Source organism: Salvelinus namaycush, chromosome 18, assembly GCF_016432855.1.
Source record: "Salvelinus namaycush isolate Seneca chromosome 18, SaNama_1.0, whole genome shotgun sequence".
Classification (NCBI taxonomy): domain Eukaryota; kingdom Metazoa; phylum Chordata; class Actinopteri; order Salmoniformes; family Salmonidae; genus Salvelinus; species Salvelinus namaycush.
The window spans coordinates 18930070-18951968 of NC_052324.1; the positions used below are offsets into that span (position 1 = coordinate 18930070).

A 21899-nucleotide genomic window follows, 5' to 3' on the forward strand; every position below is an offset into this window, starting at 1 on the left:
GGAATGCTTTTCCCACTTATGCTGAGCACTTGTTGGCTGCTTTTCCTTCACTCTGCGGTCCAACTCATCCCAAACCATCTCAATTGAGGTCAGGTGATTGTGGAGGCCAGGTCATCTGATTCAGCACTCCATCGCTCTCCTTCTTTGTCAAATAGCCCTTACACAGCCTGGAGGTGTGTTGTGTCATTGTCCTGTTGAAAAACAAATGAAAGTTCCACGAAGCGCAAACCAGATGGGATGGCTTATCGCTGCAGCATGCTGTGGTAGCCATGCTGGTTAAGTGGGCCTTGAATTCTAAATAAATCACAGACAGTGTCACCAGCAAAGCACCCCCACACCATCACACCTCCTCCTCCATGCTTCACGGTGGGAACCACACATGCAGAGATAATCCGTTCACCTACTCTGCGTCTCACAAAGACAATGCGGTTGGAACCAAAAATCTCAGATTTGGACTCATCAGACCAAAGGACAGATTTCCACCGGTCTAATGTCCATTGCTCATGTTTCTTGGCCCAATCTAGTCTCTTCTTCTTATTGATGTCCTTTAGTAGTGGTTTCTTTGTAGCAATTCGACCATGAAGGCCAGATTCATGCAGTCTCCTCTGAACAGTTGATGTTAAGATGTGTTACTTGAACTCTGTAAAGCATTTATTTGGGCAGCAATTTCTGAGGCTGGTAACTCTAATGAACTTATCCTCTGCAGCAGAGGTAACTCTGATTCTTCCTTTCCTGTGGCAGTCCCCATGAGAGCCAGTTTCATCATAGCACTTGATGGTTTTTGCGACTGCACTTGAAGAATCTTTCAAAGTTCTTGACATTTTCCGAATTGACTGACCTCATGTCTTATAGTAATGATGGACTGTCATTTCTCTTTGCTTATTTGAGCTGCTCTTGCCATAATATGGACTTGGTCTTTTACCAAATAGGGCAATCTTCTGGATACCACCCCACCTTGTCACAACACAACTGATTGGCTCAAACACATTAAGAAGGAAAGAAATTCCACAAATGAACTTTTAATTGAAATGCATTCCAGGTGACTACCTCATGAAGCTGGTTGTTGAGAGAATGCCAAGAGTGTGCAAAGCTGTCATCAAGGCAATGGGTGGCTACTTTGAAGAATCTCAAATATAAAATATATTTTGATTTGTTTAACACTTTTTTGGTTACTACATGATTCCATATGTGTTATTTCATAATTTTGATGTCTTCACTATTATTCTACAATGTAGAAAATAGTAAAAATTTAAAAAAAATCTTGAATGAGTAGGTGTGTCCAAACTTTTGACTGGTACTGTATATTTTTTCAATCACACTTATGAGGGTGTGCTGAGTCAATGGTCAAACATAAGTGAGATTTTTCTGTAAGAATTATATGTTTTTAGTCTCTTCAGGACATCTGTTTAAAAAATGCAGGCGGGTTCAAATGAACACATGGTGTATGGAGAATATTTTATATGTAAAAGCAGTCGAAAGAATAGCGAAATGAACCCAATATCACTCATACATGTAATCATAGTGTATTTTATTGACACACACAAAATATTTTTGTAGTGCATATTAATCGTACCAGGAACTATATAATAGTGGTGAGTGATTACTTTATCTCAGCATGTAACTGAACCACAAATCTTGGAAACCTAAGTCAACGGAGCTCAATAACTCGCAGTCAAACTTAAAACAAGACAGAGTTTCCTTTGGGAGAGACACTGGTATCCTGCATGTCATCAGAGGAGATGGCTGGGCTGAGGAGATGGCAGCTCTACACTTGAGCCAAGTATTACTGTTCACTGGAAGGTGGCCCACTGAACCCCTGAACCCAGCTCTCTATGTGTGTTTTTATGTGTTTCTGCCTTTCTTTCAAATCATGTCGGTCTTTATGTATTCATGTGTATGTATGTATGGTGCGTGTATGTATGTGTGTGGGATCTGGTTCTATTAACACTTCATAACCTCCACAGTTCATTGAGGAGTGGTTGAATGTCAGATCCACATTGTAGGGCATAGCTGTGCAACAGTATAATGGTTAATAATGAAGAGCTGAGGGACCACATTCACACCACCAACAGAAACCAGTCCTCTCATCGTGGGCCCCAGCTGGCCAGAGTGTGGATTGCCTTTACATGTTTTAAAGTGACCACTCTCACCTTTCAAATGTTATGCTAATTGACAAGCTCTCCACTCATTTAGCATGGATCAACAGAACTACAATCCTATTTCAGATGTACAGTACTCCTGGGTGGCATGGTATTACTGAATTAATTTAAATCCTTTAATCCTTGGAAACTGCATACCTCAAATCTAACTAAAATCTCCCCTCTTAATATTAGTTTAATAAAGTGTGGCCAAATCAAATATACACAATCTTTTGTGGTCTCGGGCAGAGATGTGGAAAGAAAACAGACTGCTTATTTTACTCTCTAATACCAGGATATGATCTGTCATGGCTTCCCTCTTTCTTTCCAACACAGCTGCCCTCTTGAGCTGGCTCCAAATCCACACACAACAGCTCATTGTGAAACCTTGTGTGTGACACTCCTTAAACTCTTAATACTTAACTTGTTGTAATCACTGGAGCAATCTGTCAGCAAGCCCTCGGGCAGAAAAAGAACACTAATGCGCTGTTTAAAACCTCTTAAGGATATGCCCCTTTTTTTCCCATTTTTGCCTACAATTACATACCCAAATCTAACTGCCTGTAGCTCAGGCCCTGAAGCAAGGATATGCATATTCTTGGTACCATTTGAAAGGAAACACATTGAAGTTTGTGGAAATGTGGAAGGAATGTAGGAGAATAACACACAATAGATCTGGTTTAAAAAATAAAAACGATTATTTCACCTTTATTTAACCAGGTAGGCTAGTTGAGAACAAGTTCTCATTTGCAACTGCGACCTGGCCAAGATAAAGCAAAGCAGTTCGACACATACATCAACAGAGTTACACATGGAATAAACAAACATACAATCAATAATACAGTAGAAAAATCTATATACAGCATGTTCAAATGAGGTAGGATAAGAGAGTCAAGGCAATAAATAGACCATGGTGGCAAAGTAATTACAATATAGCAATTTAACACTAGAATGGTAGGATGTGCAGAAGATGAAGTTGAGATACTAGGGTGCAAAGGAGCAAAATAAATACATAAATACAGTATGGGGATGAGGTAGATTGGATGTGTTATTTACAGATGATTGGCATACTGAACTCTATCGGAGAAGTAGTTGGTGAACCAAGCGAGGCAATCATTTGAGAAACCAAGGCTGTTGAGTCTGCCAATAAGAATGTTGTGATTGACAGAGTCGAAAGCCTTAGCCTGGTCAATGAATACGGCTGCACAGTAATGTCTCTTATCAATGCCGGTTATGATATCGTTTAGGACCTTGAGCGTGGCTGAGGTGCACCCATGACCAGCTCTGAAACCAGATTGCATAGCGGAGAAGGTACGGTGAGATTCAAAATGATCGGAATCTGTTTGTCAACTTGGCTTTCAAAGACCTTAGAAAGGCAGGGTAGAATAGATATAGGTCTGTAGCAGTTTGGGTCTAGAGTGTCTCCCCCTTTGAAGAGGGGGATGACCGCGGCAGCATTCCAATCTATGGGAATCTCAGACGATACGAAAGAGAGGTTGAACAGGCTAGTAATAGGGGTTGCAATAATTTTGGCAGATCATTTTAGAAAGAGAGGGTCCAGATTGTCTGTTGACCGGGGTAGTGGTAGCCAGGTGGAAAGCATGGCCAGCCGTAGAAAAATGCTTATTGAAATTCTCAATTATTGTGGATTTATCGATAGTGACAGTGCTTCCTAGCCTCATTGCAGTGGGCAGTTGGGAGGAGGTGCTCTTATTCTCCATGGACTTTACAGTGTCCCAGAACTTTTTTGAGTTTGTACAACAGGATGCAAATTTCTGTTTGAAAAAGCTAGCCTTAGCTTTCCTAACTGCCTGTGTATATTGGTTCTTAACTTCCCTAAAAAGTTGCATATCATGGGAGCTATTCGATGCTAATGCACTAATGGTAAAAGATAATACAAAAACAACCGTTCTTTTGTATTTTTTTGTACCATCATCTTTGAAATGCAAGAGAAAGGCCATATTGTATTATTCCAGACCAGGTGCAATGTACATTTTGGCCACTAGATGGCAGCAGTGTATGTGCAAAGTTTTAGACTCATCCAATGAAGCATTGCATTTCTGTTCAAAATGTTGTATCAAGACTGCCCAAATATGCCTAATTTGTTCATTAATAATTTTTTATGTTCAGAATTGTGCAATCTCCTCAAACAATAGCATGGTATTCTTTCACAGTAATAGCTACTGTAAATTGAACAGTGCAGTTCGATGAACAATAATTTAACCTTTCTGCCAATATCAGATATGTCTATGTCCTGGGAAATGTTCTTGTTACTTACAACCTCATGCTAATCGCATTAGCCTACGTTAGCTCAACCTTCCCGTGGAAGGGATACATATCCCGAAGAATTAAACTTGAATTCTGGTCGTAATGGTCATGGAGGCCATCCTCAATTTTCAGTGTGTGAGGGATGTGAGAGGGCTGAGAACCTGGCCAAGAGAAATCTTTCTGGGCTCTGGGAGGTTTCATCTATGCTCTAATCCGTGCGCATGGATGATGTCTGTTCTGTTGCGTGAGCCGACCATGAGCTCATGGGTTATTGCTGTCCATCTATAAACTACTCTAGGCTGTTTATGATCACCTTGTCAGCAGCCTGGCTAATGCATGTTCGTGTCTCTGTGTTTCAACTCCACACGCACTCCTCACTGAAGTGGCTGGACTTCTTTCCATAGAAGAACACTAGTAACATTGGCCCAATGGTTTCCTCATCAGGTGGGCCCAGTAGTGAGTTAAAGGGACAGGGGTTTTTGTTAAAAGATCAATTAAATCCACTTAATCCGTATCCTCTGTCGTGTTCCTGATGTTAGTGAATAAAGCCAGTCTCTGTAGTCTAGACCTGCTCTCAGAAACAGGAAGACAGATGTGGTAGACTCTTGCTTGTTGTCTGGGGGAAAGGCAAGGCAGGTGTTTTGAGGTTCCCATCCAATAGGAGAACGGGGGTCCATCTGGGATTGATTTGGCCTAATAGCCTAGTTTCTGGCACCCTGTCTCCTCTCTCACAGTGATGGTGGTAGCGGCTTAACCCCAGAGCCGGAGTTGGGAGACCCCTGTGTGCAAGGAGGGCTGTGGTCTATAGGTTCCCCAACCACTATGGGAGAAACATTCAAGCGGTCTGCTGGGGGGTTTCAAAGGGGCATGAGGAGGAGGAGGAATCCCTGTAGAAAACAACCTAGCTGGAAGATGAAAAGAACAGTGTATCTCCTCAGCCTTAGCTGACCTTCCTCTGGCCACCCTCCTTGCTCTAGTCCTAAAATAGCAGAGGTGCTTCTTCTTGACACAACACCACGTGCCTGTTCAGCCGAGACACGGCAGATGAGGTTTCAAAGACCCGTAGATCCTCTGTATTCCCCATGGCTCAGGCAGGGAGCGTCTGTTGCAGCAGCAGAACGCAGCATGTTCCTCGAGACACACCTTGGCCAGACCAAACAGCATCAGCTCTATCTCTGTGTCTCCCCTGTCCCCCATGTCCCACACTAACAAATAATGGTTCTAAATTGTACCAGATAGGGGTTCTTTGGCTTGTAACCACAGCAAAACCCTTTTTAGTGCTATATAGAATGCTTTTTTGAAGGTTCAATTAAAACCATGCTCATAAGGTTCTAAATGGAACCTGTATGGTGCTACAAAGAACCCTTTCCTAAGGTTCTATAAATAACCATTAAAAAAGGTTCTATGTAACACCAAAAAAAACGGATCCGCTATGGTTACAACTCTTTTTTATGGTTCTTTATAGAACCTTTTCTCAATCTGAAAGGTTCTTTGTAGATCCTTTTTTTATTCAGGTCAGACAAATTATATTGATAAAATTTCATAGGTGTTATTATTGCGTTAATTGACAAGTTGAAACAAGTGCGCTACATCTGGAACAGCTGGTGGTCCCCTGAGGAGAGAATTGAAAACCACTGACTGATTTAATCAACTGTTCTCAATTGACTTAAGGCCATGCATTCGTTTTTCACAAGACACCATCACTGGCCATAGTCATATGTAATTCATAATGGCATAACACAACATATTAAATAAACTGGAATGATCTCATGGTTGCACAAAAAGCGCTGTGCGTAAACCACACCCCGAAATATTCAAATGAGCTGCCTCCCGTACATTTTACTTATCACTAAAAAGCTGTAAAGAACTTTTGATGAGCTCAAAGGGTTATTTGAGTCATTAGGTTTCCACAGAACCATCACCCATCCCAAAGAACCCTTGAGGAACCCTAATGTTTTAGTGTGTAAGTCTTTGGGGAGATCTCCTTAGGTGCTTGAGATGAAATATACACCGGTTTGAGGCAGATGTACAGTGGGTCACTCTATAGCAGTTTCCTGCTCTGCTGGGGATGGCAGCACATGTGGCAGAAATTACAGCTGTTTCCAGTTGTAAACTCAGAGAGGATCCAGCTGCTGTCAGCACCCAGTGGGCCGGCTTTGCTCACTCCAATCTTCTCCATTATTCCTAAATATATTAAGATGTGTTGAATAAGCCCCATTTCTCAGAGGGGCCACTGAAGCAATGTTTTCTGTTTGTTTTATTATAGACACAATGCAACCATAAGGTCTGTACTCACGATTATGGGGTCAAAACAAATACAAGACCACAGTTGCTTGTTAAGCACTTGAAAGATGGAAAAAATGATGATCCGGTCAGAAAAAAATAGATTCAGTTATACAACGGGTTCTTCTCTTCTTTTCCTGTAATGGGGAAAGGACACATTGTTTTTTCTTCTGAATCCTAACCACCAGCATGATTTCACCTAGAGGGTTGAGTATATAATCCAACATTGAAATTCTACCTGTCAAATATTGTACAGTAATAGTCAAGGGGAAAAGTATTCTCAGTGATGATTACTCCTGAAATTGATTGTAATAAAGCCCCCCAGGCTTATTTCAGACTCAGCGGAAGCCAGGCATTGGCTAATCTGTTCTCTGAGAATAAGATAATGACCCTCATATCAGAGTGAAGCCTCCACAATCCCATCAACCCAAGACCAGACCAGTCCTCTCAGGCCATGTCTGCTATTTAAAACCCAACCAATTTGCAGCGTTCGGGAGTAACAGAATACATGTAGCCTAATGGATTACAAAAAAAATCAGATTAGATATACTTTTGAAAAAGTAGATGATTACTTCTAGAATGACTTTAAAATTCAGAAAGGATGTCGGCGGGATTTTTTTTTGATGAAGTTGGCGGAAAAAATATTGGCCTCCTTTCTGTTTTCTCAATGATATTCAAATTAGCTTTGAAAAAATGCCTGCTTTAAATTTGTTCTGACTGAGCGAGTGTGACCAGAAATCAGAGACCACTATGATGACACATAATGTGTTTGATGGATCGCAGGAAAAGAGCAGGAATAGGCTTTTGTAAACTACAGTACAAGCTATGTCATCCAATGGTGCGACTGCAAACAGAGCAAAACGAGAGTTTATATTGGACAAATTCAGGTAGGTCCCTCCCCGTTTCTTTCCATCTGCTTCCATTTAAGAAACGTTTGGCAACAGAATCGGCTGCAAATTATCAAATCAAATTATATTCGTCACAATACACATATTTATCAGATGTTATTGCGGTGTAGCTAAATGCTTGTGTTCCTAGCTCCAACAGCACAGTAGTATCTAACAATTCACAACAATACACACACATCTAAAAGTAATAGAATGGAATTAAGAAATATATAAATATTAGGACGCGCAATGTCGGAGTCCAGATATCAAAACGTACAACAAAAACGTAAACAATACATTTTTCACATGCAAATACCACTTTTGGGAGTGCTCAAAGCATTTATTTTTCAACTCGAAGCAATGAACCAAATCATTCCATCATAAACAACAGAGTAGGCTAATTATTCCATAGTTTTGGGGTTATACTCAGGTAAAACAATTTGACTAATCTATATTTCCATATTTCTAAGTTCTATTTTTGAAGGGGTATTATATTAATTGGAATAACTGAAAATATGACTGACTGTTGATGTTTTTTATGTAAAGATATAGCCTAATCATATTATTATCTGTAGTAGAAAGCAGTGAAGCCTGCAAACACCAACCCATTAAGTAAAATGCAACGTCCATTTATGGACAGCTATGTAAACTGTAACACTAAGGTAACCTGCCTAAATGACTACTGACCCGTAGCACTCACATCTGTAGCCATGAAGTGCTTTGAAAGGCTGGTCATGGCTCACATCAACACCATTATCCCAGAAACCCTAGACCCACTCCAATTTGCATACCGCCCCAACAGATCCACAGTTGGTGCAATCTCTATTGCATTCCACACTGCTTTCTCACCTGGACAAAAGGAACACCTATGTGAGAATGCTTTTCATTGACTACAGCTCAACGTTCAACACCATAGTGCCGTCAAAGCTCATCAATAAGCTAAGGACCCTGGGACTAAACACCTCCCTCTGCAACTGGATCCTGGACTTCCTGACAGGCCGCCCCCAGGTGTTAAGGGTAGGTAACAACACATCTGCCACGCTGATCCTCAACACAGGGGCCCCTCAGGGGTGCATACTTAGTCCCCTCCTGTACTCCCTGTTCACTCATGACTGCACGGCCAGGCACATCTCCAACACCATCATTAAGTTTGCGGATGACACAACAGTGGTAGGCCTGATCACCGACAATGTCGAGACAGCCTATAGGGAGGAGGTCAGAGACCTGGTCGTGTGGTGCCAGGAAAACAACCTCTCCCTCAACGTGATCAAGACAAAAGAGATGATTGTGGACTACAGGAAAAAGAGGACCGAGCATGCCCCCATTCTCATCGACGGGGCTGTAGTGGAGCAGGTTGAGAGCTTCAAGTACCTTGGTGTCCACATCACCAACAAACTACCATGGTCCAAGCACACCAAGACAGTCGTGAGGAGGGCACGACAAAACCTATTCCCCATTAGGAGACTTGGCATGGGTCCTCAGATCCTCAAAAGCTTCTACAGCTGCACCATCAAGAGCATCCTGACTGGTTGCATCACTGCCTGGTATGGCAACTGCTCGGCCTCCGACCGCAAGGCACTACAGAGGGTAGTGCGTACGGCCCAGTACATCACTGGGGCCAAGCTTCCTGCTATCCAGGACCTGTACCAGGCGGCATCAGAGGAATGCCCTAAAAGCGCCAAGTCTAGGTCCAAGAGGCTTCTAAACAGCTTCTACCCCAAGCCATAAGACTTCTGAACATCTAATCAAATGGCTACCCAGACTATTTGCATTGCCCCCCCTTTTACACCGCTGCTACTCTGTTATTATCATCTATGCATAGTCACTTTAATAACTCTACCTACTAACTGGTGCCCCCGCATATTGACTCTGTACCGGTACCTCCTGTATATAGTCTCGCTATTGTTAATTTACTGCTGCTCTTTAATTACTCGTTACTTTTATTTCTATTCTTATTCACATTTTTATTTATTTAAACTGCATTGTTGGTTAGGGGCTCGTAAGTAAGCCCCTAACCTAAAATGCACACACAATTTGATTTAACATTGATTTATCCTGCAATAGATGTAATATACATTTTTGTCTTCTCTAATGCCTCTTAAGCAGGTTGACGTTTATTGGGATGAGTCTTGTCCTTGAAGCAGAACTGAGTGAGGCTTTTTGGTCTTAATTTAAGGTTAGGGTTAGGCATTAGGGTTAGCATTGTGGTTAGGGTTAAGGTGAGGGTTAGGTTTAAAATCAGATTTTATGACTTTGTGGCTGTGTCAGCTTCTAACCTGCACCTCTTAAGGGGAAATAAATCTAAAAGTAACTGAAAATAATGAGATTATATGACTGAGTTTGGGTAATCCAACAGTTACTGATAATTTTTTGGGGGCATGTAACTAGTAACTGTAATGGATTACATTCAGAAAGGAATATACCCAACCCTGCCAATTTGACAGACAGTAAAAAAAGTTCAGCCATATATAGCCTAAATTGATCCTGCACATTGGACCTGTTAATAATCTGGAATAGATCTCAGGACCAGGGAACCAATGCCACGATTCATTAAAAGAGGTGTGCAGAAGCATTGCCCTTTCTGTCAGACAGTGTGCTACCTTCCACTGTGAGAGAAACTCCTCTTGGGAATTCATGCTTAAGAGTGCAGAAAACTGTATGTTATCTTTTTGACAGTTGAGCTGTTTCACTTTCCTTTCGTTTATGGAAGATCCCTTTGAGACATAAGATGGTTCAAAGACCAGCTTGCAGTGTTGAAGCAGACAGTTTCAGAATCAGAGAGAGGTCACATGCACATCCTTCCTGTCCTTTCCCTCTAATTGGGTTTCTAGTAGAGGTCTTTGCTAGAAAGTCTATCTATATAGTCTAGTCTAAGTCCCAGACCACCCCTGTCTAGTCTGTCCTCTAGCTGTGTGCTGTGTGGGGTGTGCTGCTATCTTGCTGAGATTAAGTCTTCTCTCCTGCCAGGTCTTGAAGTGGGTGGAGGAGACAGTGCAGGCCCTGAAGGTTCACCTGCTCTCCTCCAATCATGACAGCGCTCAGGAGAACCACTGGGAGGTGCCCTTTGACCCCAGCCTGAAGGAGGTCACTGTGTCACTTAGTGGGCCAGCCCCTCAGATCGAGCTCAGGGATCCCCTTGGTACATCATGCTTTCATTATGTATTTTCACTGTATAGATAGCAAATAACTTCGTCAATACTTGAGAATAATACTATATATCCATCAGTGGAGAATGCTGAGGGGAGGACGGCTCATAATCATGGCTGGAAAGGAGCTTGTGGATTCCACTCCAGCCATAACCATGAGCCTGTTCTCCCCGATTAAGGTGCCACCAACCTCCTGTGATATCCATTTTGCTGAACATTAATGTTATTTAACATTTTGAGATTATATTGTCATGTCTCAATTGCTTAGGTCACACTGTTAGAGTGGAGCAGGGCCTCACAGAGCTGCTGAATATCCCAAACTCTGCCCGTGTTGTCAACCTGAAGTTCCCCCGACCTGGAGCCTGGACTCTGAAGGTACTGTACAGTAGATCCTCCTGACGTGATCATCCTGCATTGAGAATGAGATAACTGCTTTAGTCACCTCTGAGACAAAATACAACAACTGAATGTCCTGTCTATGTCCAGGTGGGCTGCGGTGGCCGCCACACTCTGAGAGTTACAGGGGTCAGCAATCTGGACTTCCGGGCTGGGTTCTCCAGTATACCAGTGTCTGAGTTCAACCATACCAGGGAGAGACCCATCAAAGGTAATGTGTGCATGCAATTTTATATCTTTGTATGTATACGTGATTGCATTGAATAACATTGGGCTCCCCTCCCCTTCCAAAGGAGTTCCAGCCCATGTGCTGCTGAAATGTACAGGACTGAAGCACCCAGGTCAGCTGACTCACATGGAGTTAGTTTCAGGTTCAGGACGCTCCCTACGCACCCTCCCCGTGCCTCTGCCCTCTGACAGGGGCAGCCAAGGACTCTGGAGTGTCCCAGAATTTCGCACTCCTTCCCAAAGCTTCTTCCTCAAGGTGACAGGGAAGGATGAGGAAGGATACCGCTTCCAGAGGTTGTCCAGTGTCTCCTATACAAACATCATCCCATGTAAGAGATCCCTCTCCTCAGTCTCCTTCCTAGTGTCTCCAAGACAGACCTAGTACTTTGTGTGACCTCTTCCCTCCTCTCTTTTTTGTCATGACAAAGATCCCCCAGCGGTGAGCATGCCCAAGGTGGTGAACGGCTTTTATATGCAGCCCGCTATGATTGGCTGTTCGGTAGAGAGCGACGTTCCCTATAGGCTGAGGTTCACCAGGAGTGGAGTTGCTATTGGGGAGGAGAAGTTGTTCCAGTGAGTCTCCGTCTGTTCTGTTTGTTGAACACACTATAACACACTATAACACACCATAACACACTATAACACACTATGAACACACTATGACACACTACAACACACTAAAACACACTATAACACACTATGACACACTATAACACCCTATGAACACACTATGACACACTACAACACACTAAAACACACTAACACACTATGACACACTATAACACCCTATGAACACACTATGCCACACTATGCCACACATAACACACTATGAACACACTATGCCACACTATGCCACACTATACCACACTATAACACACTATGAACACACTATAACCCACTATGAACACACTATAACACACTATGAACACACTATGAACACACTATAACACACTATAACACACTATGAACACACTATAACACACTATGAACACACTATAACACACTATAACACTTGACTTGCCCTCCTTTTGGATGGAATAGCCATATGCACTCAATACCCACTGTAAAACAGCTAATTAGGTCATGGGGTATGTATGACACAGTGCACTGTTTGCAGTTACCAGCTCTGCAAGACATTATTGCCGATAGACTCGGTTGCCTTTTATTGCTGCATCAATCAGGAGACGGGTATACACAGTAGATTTTGTGTACATTACGCATTCGATTGTGTCATCTTGGAAAATTAACAAAGCATTATTTCTTTCTCCCTCTGTTCTGACACTCTGTTTTGAATGACATACATGAAATAATGCCGACCTCTGACGAGAGGTATTCGCTGTGTCTGTGCCAGAGAGGCTAATTTGTCAATGGTGTAAGACAGTATCATGTTCCAATCATCACTCACCTGCCAGCGAACTGTTCATGTGTCTCAGGTTCTCTGGCAAAGCATTTTGGGAAATTCCACATGCCTCAGGTGAGGATGAGGGTCCGTACGAGTGCATCGCTCAGAGCAGCGCAGGACTGGGACGAGCGCTCACACAGCTGACCGTGAGAGGTATGTCAGAACACACCGGCACGCACGCACGCACGCACGCACGCACGCACGCACGCACGCACGCACGCACGCACGCACGCACGCACGCACGCACACACACACACACACACACACACATACACACATACACACACACACACACACACACACACACACAGATCACTTACAGTACTGTAGTAGCTAGTCAAAGCTTTCCAAAATACTTATCTTATTTATATATTGCTGATACCACTTTGAAACAAAACATGTAATTCCAAATGATTCAATTGACAGTAAAATTAACTGTTTTGTCCCTGCTCGTAGTGTGTTGTTTGTCTCACTGTGTTGACTGTGTTTTCCATGAGACAGAGCCTCCTCCGGTGCTGAAGGCCCCACTGAACGTGAGCTCTACTGTGGGGGCTGTGGCTGTGATGGCCTGCCAGGTGGAAGGCTCCATGCGCCACAACCTGACTTGGCAGCGGGCAGGCCTCACTATCTTGGCCCACTCCGGGAGGGTCAGGGTCCTGCCCAACTCCTTCCTGGAGATCAATGAGGTGCAGCCCCAGGATGCCGGCCAGTACCAATGTGTGGCCACCAATGCCAACGGAGACAGCCGAGTCACAGTGTGGCTGCTCGTCCCAGGTACTGTAGCTCACCGCACTCCAACCACACTGTACCGATCATCTGCTTAAACACTAAACACACCAGGGCATCCTCCATACCTCCTCCAGGCCTCTGGCATCTGCTTTCCATTACTGCCTTAGTAGCATGACTGGCCCCATCTAATTATATTGATACATTTTTTATCCACTTCTCCAAAAACGCTCCCAGTCAGAACATGTTTCAAATCAGTCCAATTGATGCAAGTCGAAAATTGCAGCTTCTATGATGGGCATGGACTCAGATGCTTGTAATGCGTTTGCAAAGGACAAACAAATCTGAAACATGTCTCTGACTGTGATCCGCTGTGATCATGATGTCAGGCCCTCCTGGTCAATCACGCTCTGCCCCCAGACTAGCAGAGGTTTACCACTGCTTAGCCATGATCTGCCTGTAAGAAATGATTACTCATACAAACATGACTGGGACATGAGTCATCAGCTCTTTCCTATGGATCCTCTCTGTCTCTCTGCAGAGGCCCCTTCTGTGGTAGTCAGACCCCAGAGACAAGCATTCTCCAGGGGGTCTGAGGTCCGCCTCGTCTGCACAGCGTCCGGCTCCCCCGCTCCGCAGCTCTTCTGGAGTCATGGAAACATGTTCCTCACTAATCGGCCAAGGTAAAGGAACTCTTAGCCCACTCAACACCTACACGACAGCAGCTGCAGAGAGTTGTTTGATTCTATTTTAACAGCCTACCATGAATATACAAATGTCACATCTCGTTTGCTTCATTTTACAGTTACAGCTAACCACAAACTATATTATTCCAGATTTTTGGTAAATTTACGTGATATGGCTGCCAATAAATACATTTTCAAAAGAGATTGGACATACTTGGACATCTAGTGATGAATTTCACCAAGACACCTGTATTTGTAATCATCTAAATCAATTAAAATGAATTCCCATGACTGATGTCTGTCTTACATAATACAGGATGAGTATATCCAACCATGGAGGTCTAACAATCAGAGATGCCCTCCCCGAGGATGCTGGGAACTACACCTGCCTGGCAACCAACGAGGCTGGAACCGCCACTCAGACTGTGTCTCTCAATTATGCAGGTGGGTAGAGATGTCTATCAGTTCCAGTCCTATTATAGGTTTAGTGAGATAGCACTATAAAGGCTGTGATGTGGGCTTTCCATTTAAAGACTCGTTCTTTACCACTTTTACCCCACGCATATATTTTCAGTTCAGAGTAGGGTCACTTGGTTTCTGTGAGAAAACTTTTGTTGAGTGCTGTTTGAATTAATGTCTACCTGATCCATCGTGTTTGGGCTATGTTATCTAGCTGTGAGGAGAGCTTAGATTGACAGTGGCATATTTCCCCGTCTTTCACAGTGGGTTATAGCTTCCCTGTGTTGGCAGGGTTGACAGTCCTCAGGATGTATTTTTAGCCTTGCTGTTATTGACTGCTTGACAGAGGGCACAGCACTGATGGACCATGGCAGCTTCTCCCTGGTGTGTGCTTGTATAATACTCACTTTTGTCTGGGAGTGTCATTTTGAACAACACTGATCTGTCAAGACACCATGAAGCTGGCTCTGGCAGGATGCATCATCACATCCTTTCAGCTGTCTCTCTCTCTGGGCTCCTGTAGAGCTTGTCCCTGTCACGTCTCTGCAGACCTACAAAGCGTGTGAAATGTCAGACAGCGATACTTCTATTTTTACCTCCTGTCTGGGCCGCTGCCCAATTGACTGAATTCAATTCACAATAATTTGCTATTCTGATCACGTATAGCATTGTGAGCACGTCTGACGATTTGGTAGATAATACAAACGTTTTGATCATGTTTATTATTTAAGCTTTATCTTGGTTCACCCTTCATACAGAGGAACCAAGTATCTGGGTGGTGAAACAGGTTGTGATGGTGGCAGTTGGAGGTGATGCGACTCTGGAGTGCCGAGCCACTGGAGTTCCTCTTCCTCTGGTCAAATGGTCCAAAGGTAAAACACTGATCACTTGTGGGATACGTTGCCAATAGTGCACTAGATAGGATTATATCTAATCACTTGTTTAATCTGTTATGATAAATGACATTCATTAGGTCGGTATTTGTCTGTGTGTCCTTTTCTTGTCATTTCTCAGGTGATCTACAGGTGGGCTCGGTTCCTTTTGCTGAGCAGGACGTGCATCACGGGACGCTGCAGATCCGAGGGGTGCAGGAGATGGATGCTGGGGAGTACAGCTGTGTGGCCAGTAACCCTGCTGGAACCTCGTATGCTACTGTGTTCCTGGAGGTCGGAGGTGAGGGCAGCCATTTTAGGCTTACTGAATTAATGCCACTTTCAGATAACCAGTAATAATGGTAAGACATTTCATCCTTTATCTAAACCAAGCAGGTGTAATACAGAATATTGATGTATTTTGAACAGAGTAGTTCTATGTCCTTTTTATACACTGTATTTGATTATAGAGAACTTCACGTTGATCTCCCACTCTTTCTTCCACAGCGGCCCCTCTATTCTCAGAAACCCCAGTTGACATGACAGTGGATGTGGGGGAGAATGTCACGCTGCCCTGTGTAGCCCGTGGTTTCCCCTTGCCTACAGTTACCTGGCGTCTAAAGGATGGTAGAGCGATCATCTCTGAAGCATACAGCAGCGGTGGCACGGTGCAACTAGAAACAGGACATCTCCTGATCCAGGGTGAGTCTTATGTCCCTTTCCCACTATTCTTCTTTACACTATTACACTATCCCACTATCCCAATAATGAGTTCCTTACCAAAACAGCAGGCACCAAAGAGACCACAGCCCTCCATTGGCACCAAGTGGGTGACTGGCATGGCTGACATTCTTTGGGTTCATAAACATAGAAGAGGTGGAGCACCTCAGGTCAGGATAAAGCTGGCACTGCTGAATGAATAGAGCGTCTCCCCTTTCTCCCTCAGCGAGGGGAACTGAGGCGCTTTGAGGGCCTTAGAGAATTGACAGAGACTTTTATGTCAAGTTAGGGGTGAGTGAAGTTCAACTGTATAATGTGGATATAATATGCCTTGGTCAGAGAGGGAGGAAGGGAGGGAGAAACAGAGAGAAGAGAGAGAGAGAGAGAAAGAAAGAGAGAGAGTGGTTGGTATATCTATCCACAGCTCAGATCCTAAATGTTTCTAGGCTGGGTTCTTTTTTGTTGGGGAGGGAGAAACAGTAGTATTTGCATGACGAAGTGGACTTCCATCACTGGCCCCATCTGTGTCTATGTGCTGATCTGATTGTCTTAAATGGCAGCAGATGTTTCTGTCTTTACCCGGTATTGTTTAAAGAAAGAGAGTCCTGTGGTCTCTTTATTAATGTCTCAGATATGTAGCCTACATATTGTACACGCATTGGACAACTTCGTTTTCACCGTTTACTCTTCACATGAGTTGACATCAGCCATTTAGACACTTGCAATGTGATCATGTTTTCATCATGTGGTCTAAGTAAAATATACTGTTTAGGACATGTTATATAGGCAGCTGTACTACATTGTGTCTAATTGTATTGATACATTTTTTTATGAATCCTAATGACATTATAAATAAACCAAGAGAATGCCTGTAGATGATAGAGACAGAGTTGATGAAATATTAGAATGATTCTAGCTAGTATGCACTTGTCTATTCTTAATTCCATTACTTGCACACGTAACCTGTCTCATACTGAGGTTTGCATGGAGATGCCATCCTATAAGTGGACTCTGTATTTATTTGATCATGATAACAGTATTCTCAGAGTAACTATGCATCTGTCCACAGATGTCTGGTTGGATGATGAAGGCCTGTATGTCTGTGAGGCCAAGAATCAGTTCGGAACCATCAGGACTGAGGCCAGAGTCAGTGTCAGTGGACTGGGTATGAACTAGTGTTTGTGTTCAGTCTTACATTTCTCTGCTGATAGATAACACCAGTATCCATTGCTGCCTCTCCCCATAATAGTTTCAGTTTGATCCTACATTATTTGATCAGCTGCTGCTTTGTATTTTGGTCTGTCTGCTCATGTAATGATATCCTCCCGTTTTGTCCAACAGAGCCCCCTCTTTTGGCACATGGTGGCCCAGTCATCACCACTGGGATTGGTCAGTCCCTGAGCATACCCTGCATGCTATTGGATGGAATACCCCTGCCAGAGAGACACTGGACCCACAATGGAAACCAAGTGAGGATGACCTGTCCTGAATAATCCTACATTACTACTTCTCAGAATGTGTGTTTATCATTGCCTAAAATTATCCATTGCTGTTCCCTAGCTGCAGCTGAGTGGCAGAAAGTTCCTGAGGAGCGATGGCAGCCTGTACATAGAGAGGGCACTCCCAGAGGATGCTGGGATGTATGTTTGCACTGCGGTGAACGTAGCCGGGTCGGTCAACACATCAGTCAGCCTGGAAGTCCATGGTGAGAGGAGATACGGTTTACAGAATGGTCAAAGGGCTATGGCAGATCCTCTATAGTCATGGACCATCTAATTAGCGTAGGAATGTGCTGACTATTACTATGGGAATACAACATATTGAGCAACTTGTAACTTGAGCACCCTGCGGTGTTATAGTTGAGAGAGTATTTCATATACTGCATGCTTTGATGAAGTCATTTTGTCCATAGACAATAATGACAGATTAGGGTTCATCAACAAGTTGTAATGAAGATGATTTGAGCTAAATCCAGTGATAATTCTGCTCCCCTTGTTGTCCATGCTCAGTAGACAGCTGTACTTGTGACCTACTTTCCCAGTGCCCCCAGAGATCAGCGCTGGTCCATACCACTACATAGCCAACGAGGGTGTGGCCATCACACTGTCATGTGAGTCCAGCGGAGTTCCCAAGCCAACTGTTGTCTGGTCCAAGGTAGGCTGCTATGCTTTCTTCTCTGAAGCTGTTTTTTCTTTAATGATGGTTTTGGCTCCATCATACGTGTGACAAATGGCCTTTGACAAATCGCATAATTTTGCACAAGGGAATCTAGTGGGGATTGCAATCACAGCCCATCCATCTTAAGATGAATGGCCACTAACATCATGTAAATAACCTTTAAACTAATATAACACTTGTGTATATATTATAAGGCTGCCTGTGTCAAGGAATGTTTATTCATAGCCTCGTTCCATACATTCTCAGATTAATACACTAGAGTCAAGTAAATGTATATTCTTGTCAGGTGAAAGTGAGTCTGCAAAAGTCATTTTGTGTTAAAAAAAGAAGGGGAAGTAGTACCCTGTGAGTGTGTGTGTGTGTGCATGCGTGCGTGCGTGCGTGTCTGAGAGAGAGAGAGAGAGTTTAGTTTGGGAAGGGGGCTCGGCTCTGTAATTATAGCAAGCATCAGAAGTGAATTTGGGCATTGAACCTTTGGCCTAGTTATGTGTCCCAGTGCTGTTGAGTGTGTATCTGGGCCTCACTCTGCCTGCTCTTCCCTCAGGGAAGGGAGCCCAAGCCCAGAGACAGGTCCTCCCCCCAGTCAGACTCTGATGGCTTCCTCCATATCCTCAACCTCACTGCAGAAGATGCAGGCATATATATTTGCACAGCCACCAGTGCAGTGGGCTACACCAGCCGTGAGATCAAGCTTAGTGTCAACAGTAAGGGCTGCACATTAACTTACAGCAAAGGCTGTCCAGTGCGTGATGTCAATGGCCTCTCTCCAAAGTGTTTCATTGATAGAGGAAGTACTGTGTAAAAAACAATCATAAGGCATTTGACATGTTTAGATTACAAAAAGTTGTATGCTTAAGAGCAGACCTGCCTCTGTAAAAATAGAATGTTTCCCTTTCCCACAGCCAAGCCTAAGATCGTAGGTGTGAGTGGTGAGGAGAACACGGTGAAACTGGCTGCTGAGGTGGGCTCTGAGGTCATCCTCCCTTGTGAGGTCCAGGGCAGTCCCTCTCCTCTGGTCACATGGAGCAGGAACGGCCAGCCAATCCCTCCAGTCACTGCCTGGTAAGAGGAAGACCCATGGTTACATAAGAATGTAGCAACAATGCAGTGAAATGGTAATAGGCAATAAAAGGTAAGTTTCTCACCATACCAAGGCGATTACTTTACCCCTGACTTAACTGACCGACCTTTTACAAGGGACACTGATTGAATCCGGCTGCTATCTAAAGCAGACGTTAACTGTTGGAGCTCATTTAGTGGTGCCTTATGAAGCGGCAGAGGCAGCAGCCTGGCGCTGGGCTGTGTGTTGCGTGTGTGTAGTCGTATGGAACAACTTCTCTGAGGAAGAACATATGGTTACACATGACTCTCTCATCCCTGAATCTGTGGTCACTCAGCACAGGCTTCACTGTCTGGTGGAGTCTGTCTATAGGGCACAGACTAGAGATGACAGTGAAACCCACTGGCCATGACCAGTCCCTATGTCTCTGGAGGAACTGTGTGACAGTGTTGAAAGCTGTGGTAGTGGTGGAATGAGGATGCTTATGTGGGACCAGGAAGGAGTGGGGGACAGGGAGGGAGGAGAGGGGGAGGGGTGTGCAGACGGGAAGTAGGGAGAAGACTGACAGAAGAAGATAAAAAAGTACAGCCTGTTTGACGTCTGGATCTTCTGCCATAAAAGAGCATGTCTTCTCCTTACTCTTTACCAGACCTGGCTGTCTGATGAGAATAACACACCTCCACCAACAACCCCTTCAGCCCTCAGCACTGGAGCGGACAGATGCATTCTCTCCATTCAGGAGTCTATCTGCCCCCCATCCTTTGGCCCAGCCGGTGTGAGCAGGGAGAAACTGATTGTTTTGAATAACTCAGTCAGTGGGTGTTCTGAGTGTCTGCTGCCGTAGCCCTGTTCTTCTCCACCACCTCCACCGCAGGCCCCAGCGCTGCAAACAGACAAACGAGAGAGAGAGAGAGAGAGAGAGAGAGAGAGAGAGAGAGAGAGAGAGAGAGAGAGAGAGAGAGAGAGAGAGAGAGAGAGAGAGAGAGAGAGAGAGAGAGAGAGAGAGAGAGAGAGAGAGAGAGAGAGAGAGAGAGAGAGAGAGAGAGAGAGAGAGAGAGAGAGAGAGAGAGAGAGAGAGAGAGAGAGAGAGAGAGAGAGCTAGCCCACACTGGGTCAGTCGGGGAGGCTAGGGAGCTGCACTCAGACCTCTCTGATAAGCCCAATTTGTCCCAGTCAGCCTGTGTCAGCATGTATACACAGATGAGGCTGTATGTTGGGTCCATGTCTCCAGTTTGTGCTCAGCTCCCTGCTCGCTACTAAGGTGACTTAGAACTGCTTTACTTCTCAGTAGAGACTGACCGCTGCTGAGCCAGTCATTCAGTTTCTATGATGTATGCTACTGGTTGGGTTTGGAGCAGTAGGGGAGCAGAGTGTTTCAGCCACATGTGCAGTGTTGAAATATAGGGCTGTTTGTGGTTCCAGTTCATTTCCAAACATGTTATTGATATAATTTTAGTTGCTTAGCAGAGAAACGTATACATCTCAGAGCATTGTTTACATTTGTGCATATTATCCATTTCTGCAGCTGGGTGTAGTTCTGCTGGGGATTTCAGTTGAGTTGAGAAGTTCAGTTACTATTATGCAATGTGAATGGTATTATAAAAGCCAGAACTACACAGGCATGTACAGCACGCACACATGCACACACTCACACATATTCACAAAAACGTAAACAGGGTTGAGGATTTCCAGTGTGACTCCACTGTGAGTAACAGTGTTATACTCAGTCTGACCTCTGACCTCTCTCCATGTCCAGGTTCACTGTGCTGCCTTCTGGCTCTCTGAAAATCACCGATGTCCGACTGATTGATAGTAAACTTTACACCTGCTCAGCAGAAAATCCAGCCGGCAACGTGTCCCTCAACTACAATTTACACATACAAGGTATCTCGTTATGGATTCTCACTTTGTAGGTGCTATGTGAACTTGAGATCTGACAGCCTTTTTCACTTCACTGTTCAAGATGATGTCATGCATCTAATAGATATCATGAGACACAAATCTTGTTTGTTTCTTTCCCAGTTAAGCCCAAGATCCAGGCAGCTCCGTCCCTGCTGAAGGCGCTGATAGGCCAGACGGTGGTTCTGCCGTGTGTGGTTCAGGGGGAGCCCAGCCCTGAGATCAGCTGGTTCCACAACGGACGTCCTGTCGGGGCGAGGGACACTGCAGCCCTCAGAATCCACAGGGCCAGCCTCACTGACCAGGGCACCTACAGCTGTGTGGCCAAGAACACTGCTGGACAGGATACCATGGAGGTCAAACTGGAGGTGCTAGGTGAGGCATCTGATTCATCAATGATGCAGCTTTTCTCTCCTAATATACTGTACATCTATTTATTTATCCATTCATCAGATCAGCCCAAGCACTCCGCGAACAATTTCCACAGACTGATACACAATAGTGTCATTGTCAATAGTGTTGAAAAAGGCTCACACAGAACTGACTGTAAC

At 44.2% G+C, this 21899-nt stretch overlaps 1 protein-coding gene across 1 annotated transcript in view; it reads left to right on the top strand.

Moving 5' to 3' along the window:
• The window catches only part of LOC120062856 (hemicentin-1-like), a 74495-nt gene that overhangs the window by 8050 nt on the left and 44546 nt on the right, over positions 1-21899 (top strand). Inside the window, exons 5-24 of the mRNA XM_039012926.1 lie at positions 10544-10715; positions 10991-11097; positions 11209-11329; positions 11412-11675; positions 11775-11919; positions 12780-12901; positions 13250-13522; positions 14016-14157; positions 14477-14604; positions 15378-15491; positions 15634-15792; positions 15999-16193; positions 17281-17376; positions 17553-17680; positions 17772-17916; positions 18253-18365; positions 18934-19093; positions 19292-19451; positions 21206-21333; positions 21472-21723. Of these exons, the coding sequence (XP_038868854.1) occupies positions 10544-10715; positions 10991-11097; positions 11209-11329; positions 11412-11675; positions 11775-11919; positions 12780-12901; positions 13250-13522; positions 14016-14157; positions 14477-14604; positions 15378-15491; positions 15634-15792; positions 15999-16193; positions 17281-17376; positions 17553-17680; positions 17772-17916; positions 18253-18365; positions 18934-19093; positions 19292-19451; positions 21206-21333; positions 21472-21723 (3124 nt within the window). The remainder of the gene's footprint in view (positions 1-10543; positions 10716-10990; positions 11098-11208; positions 11330-11411; positions 11676-11774; positions 11920-12779; positions 12902-13249; positions 13523-14015; positions 14158-14476; positions 14605-15377; positions 15492-15633; positions 15793-15998; positions 16194-17280; positions 17377-17552; positions 17681-17771; positions 17917-18252; positions 18366-18933; positions 19094-19291; positions 19452-21205; positions 21334-21471; positions 21724-21899) is intronic.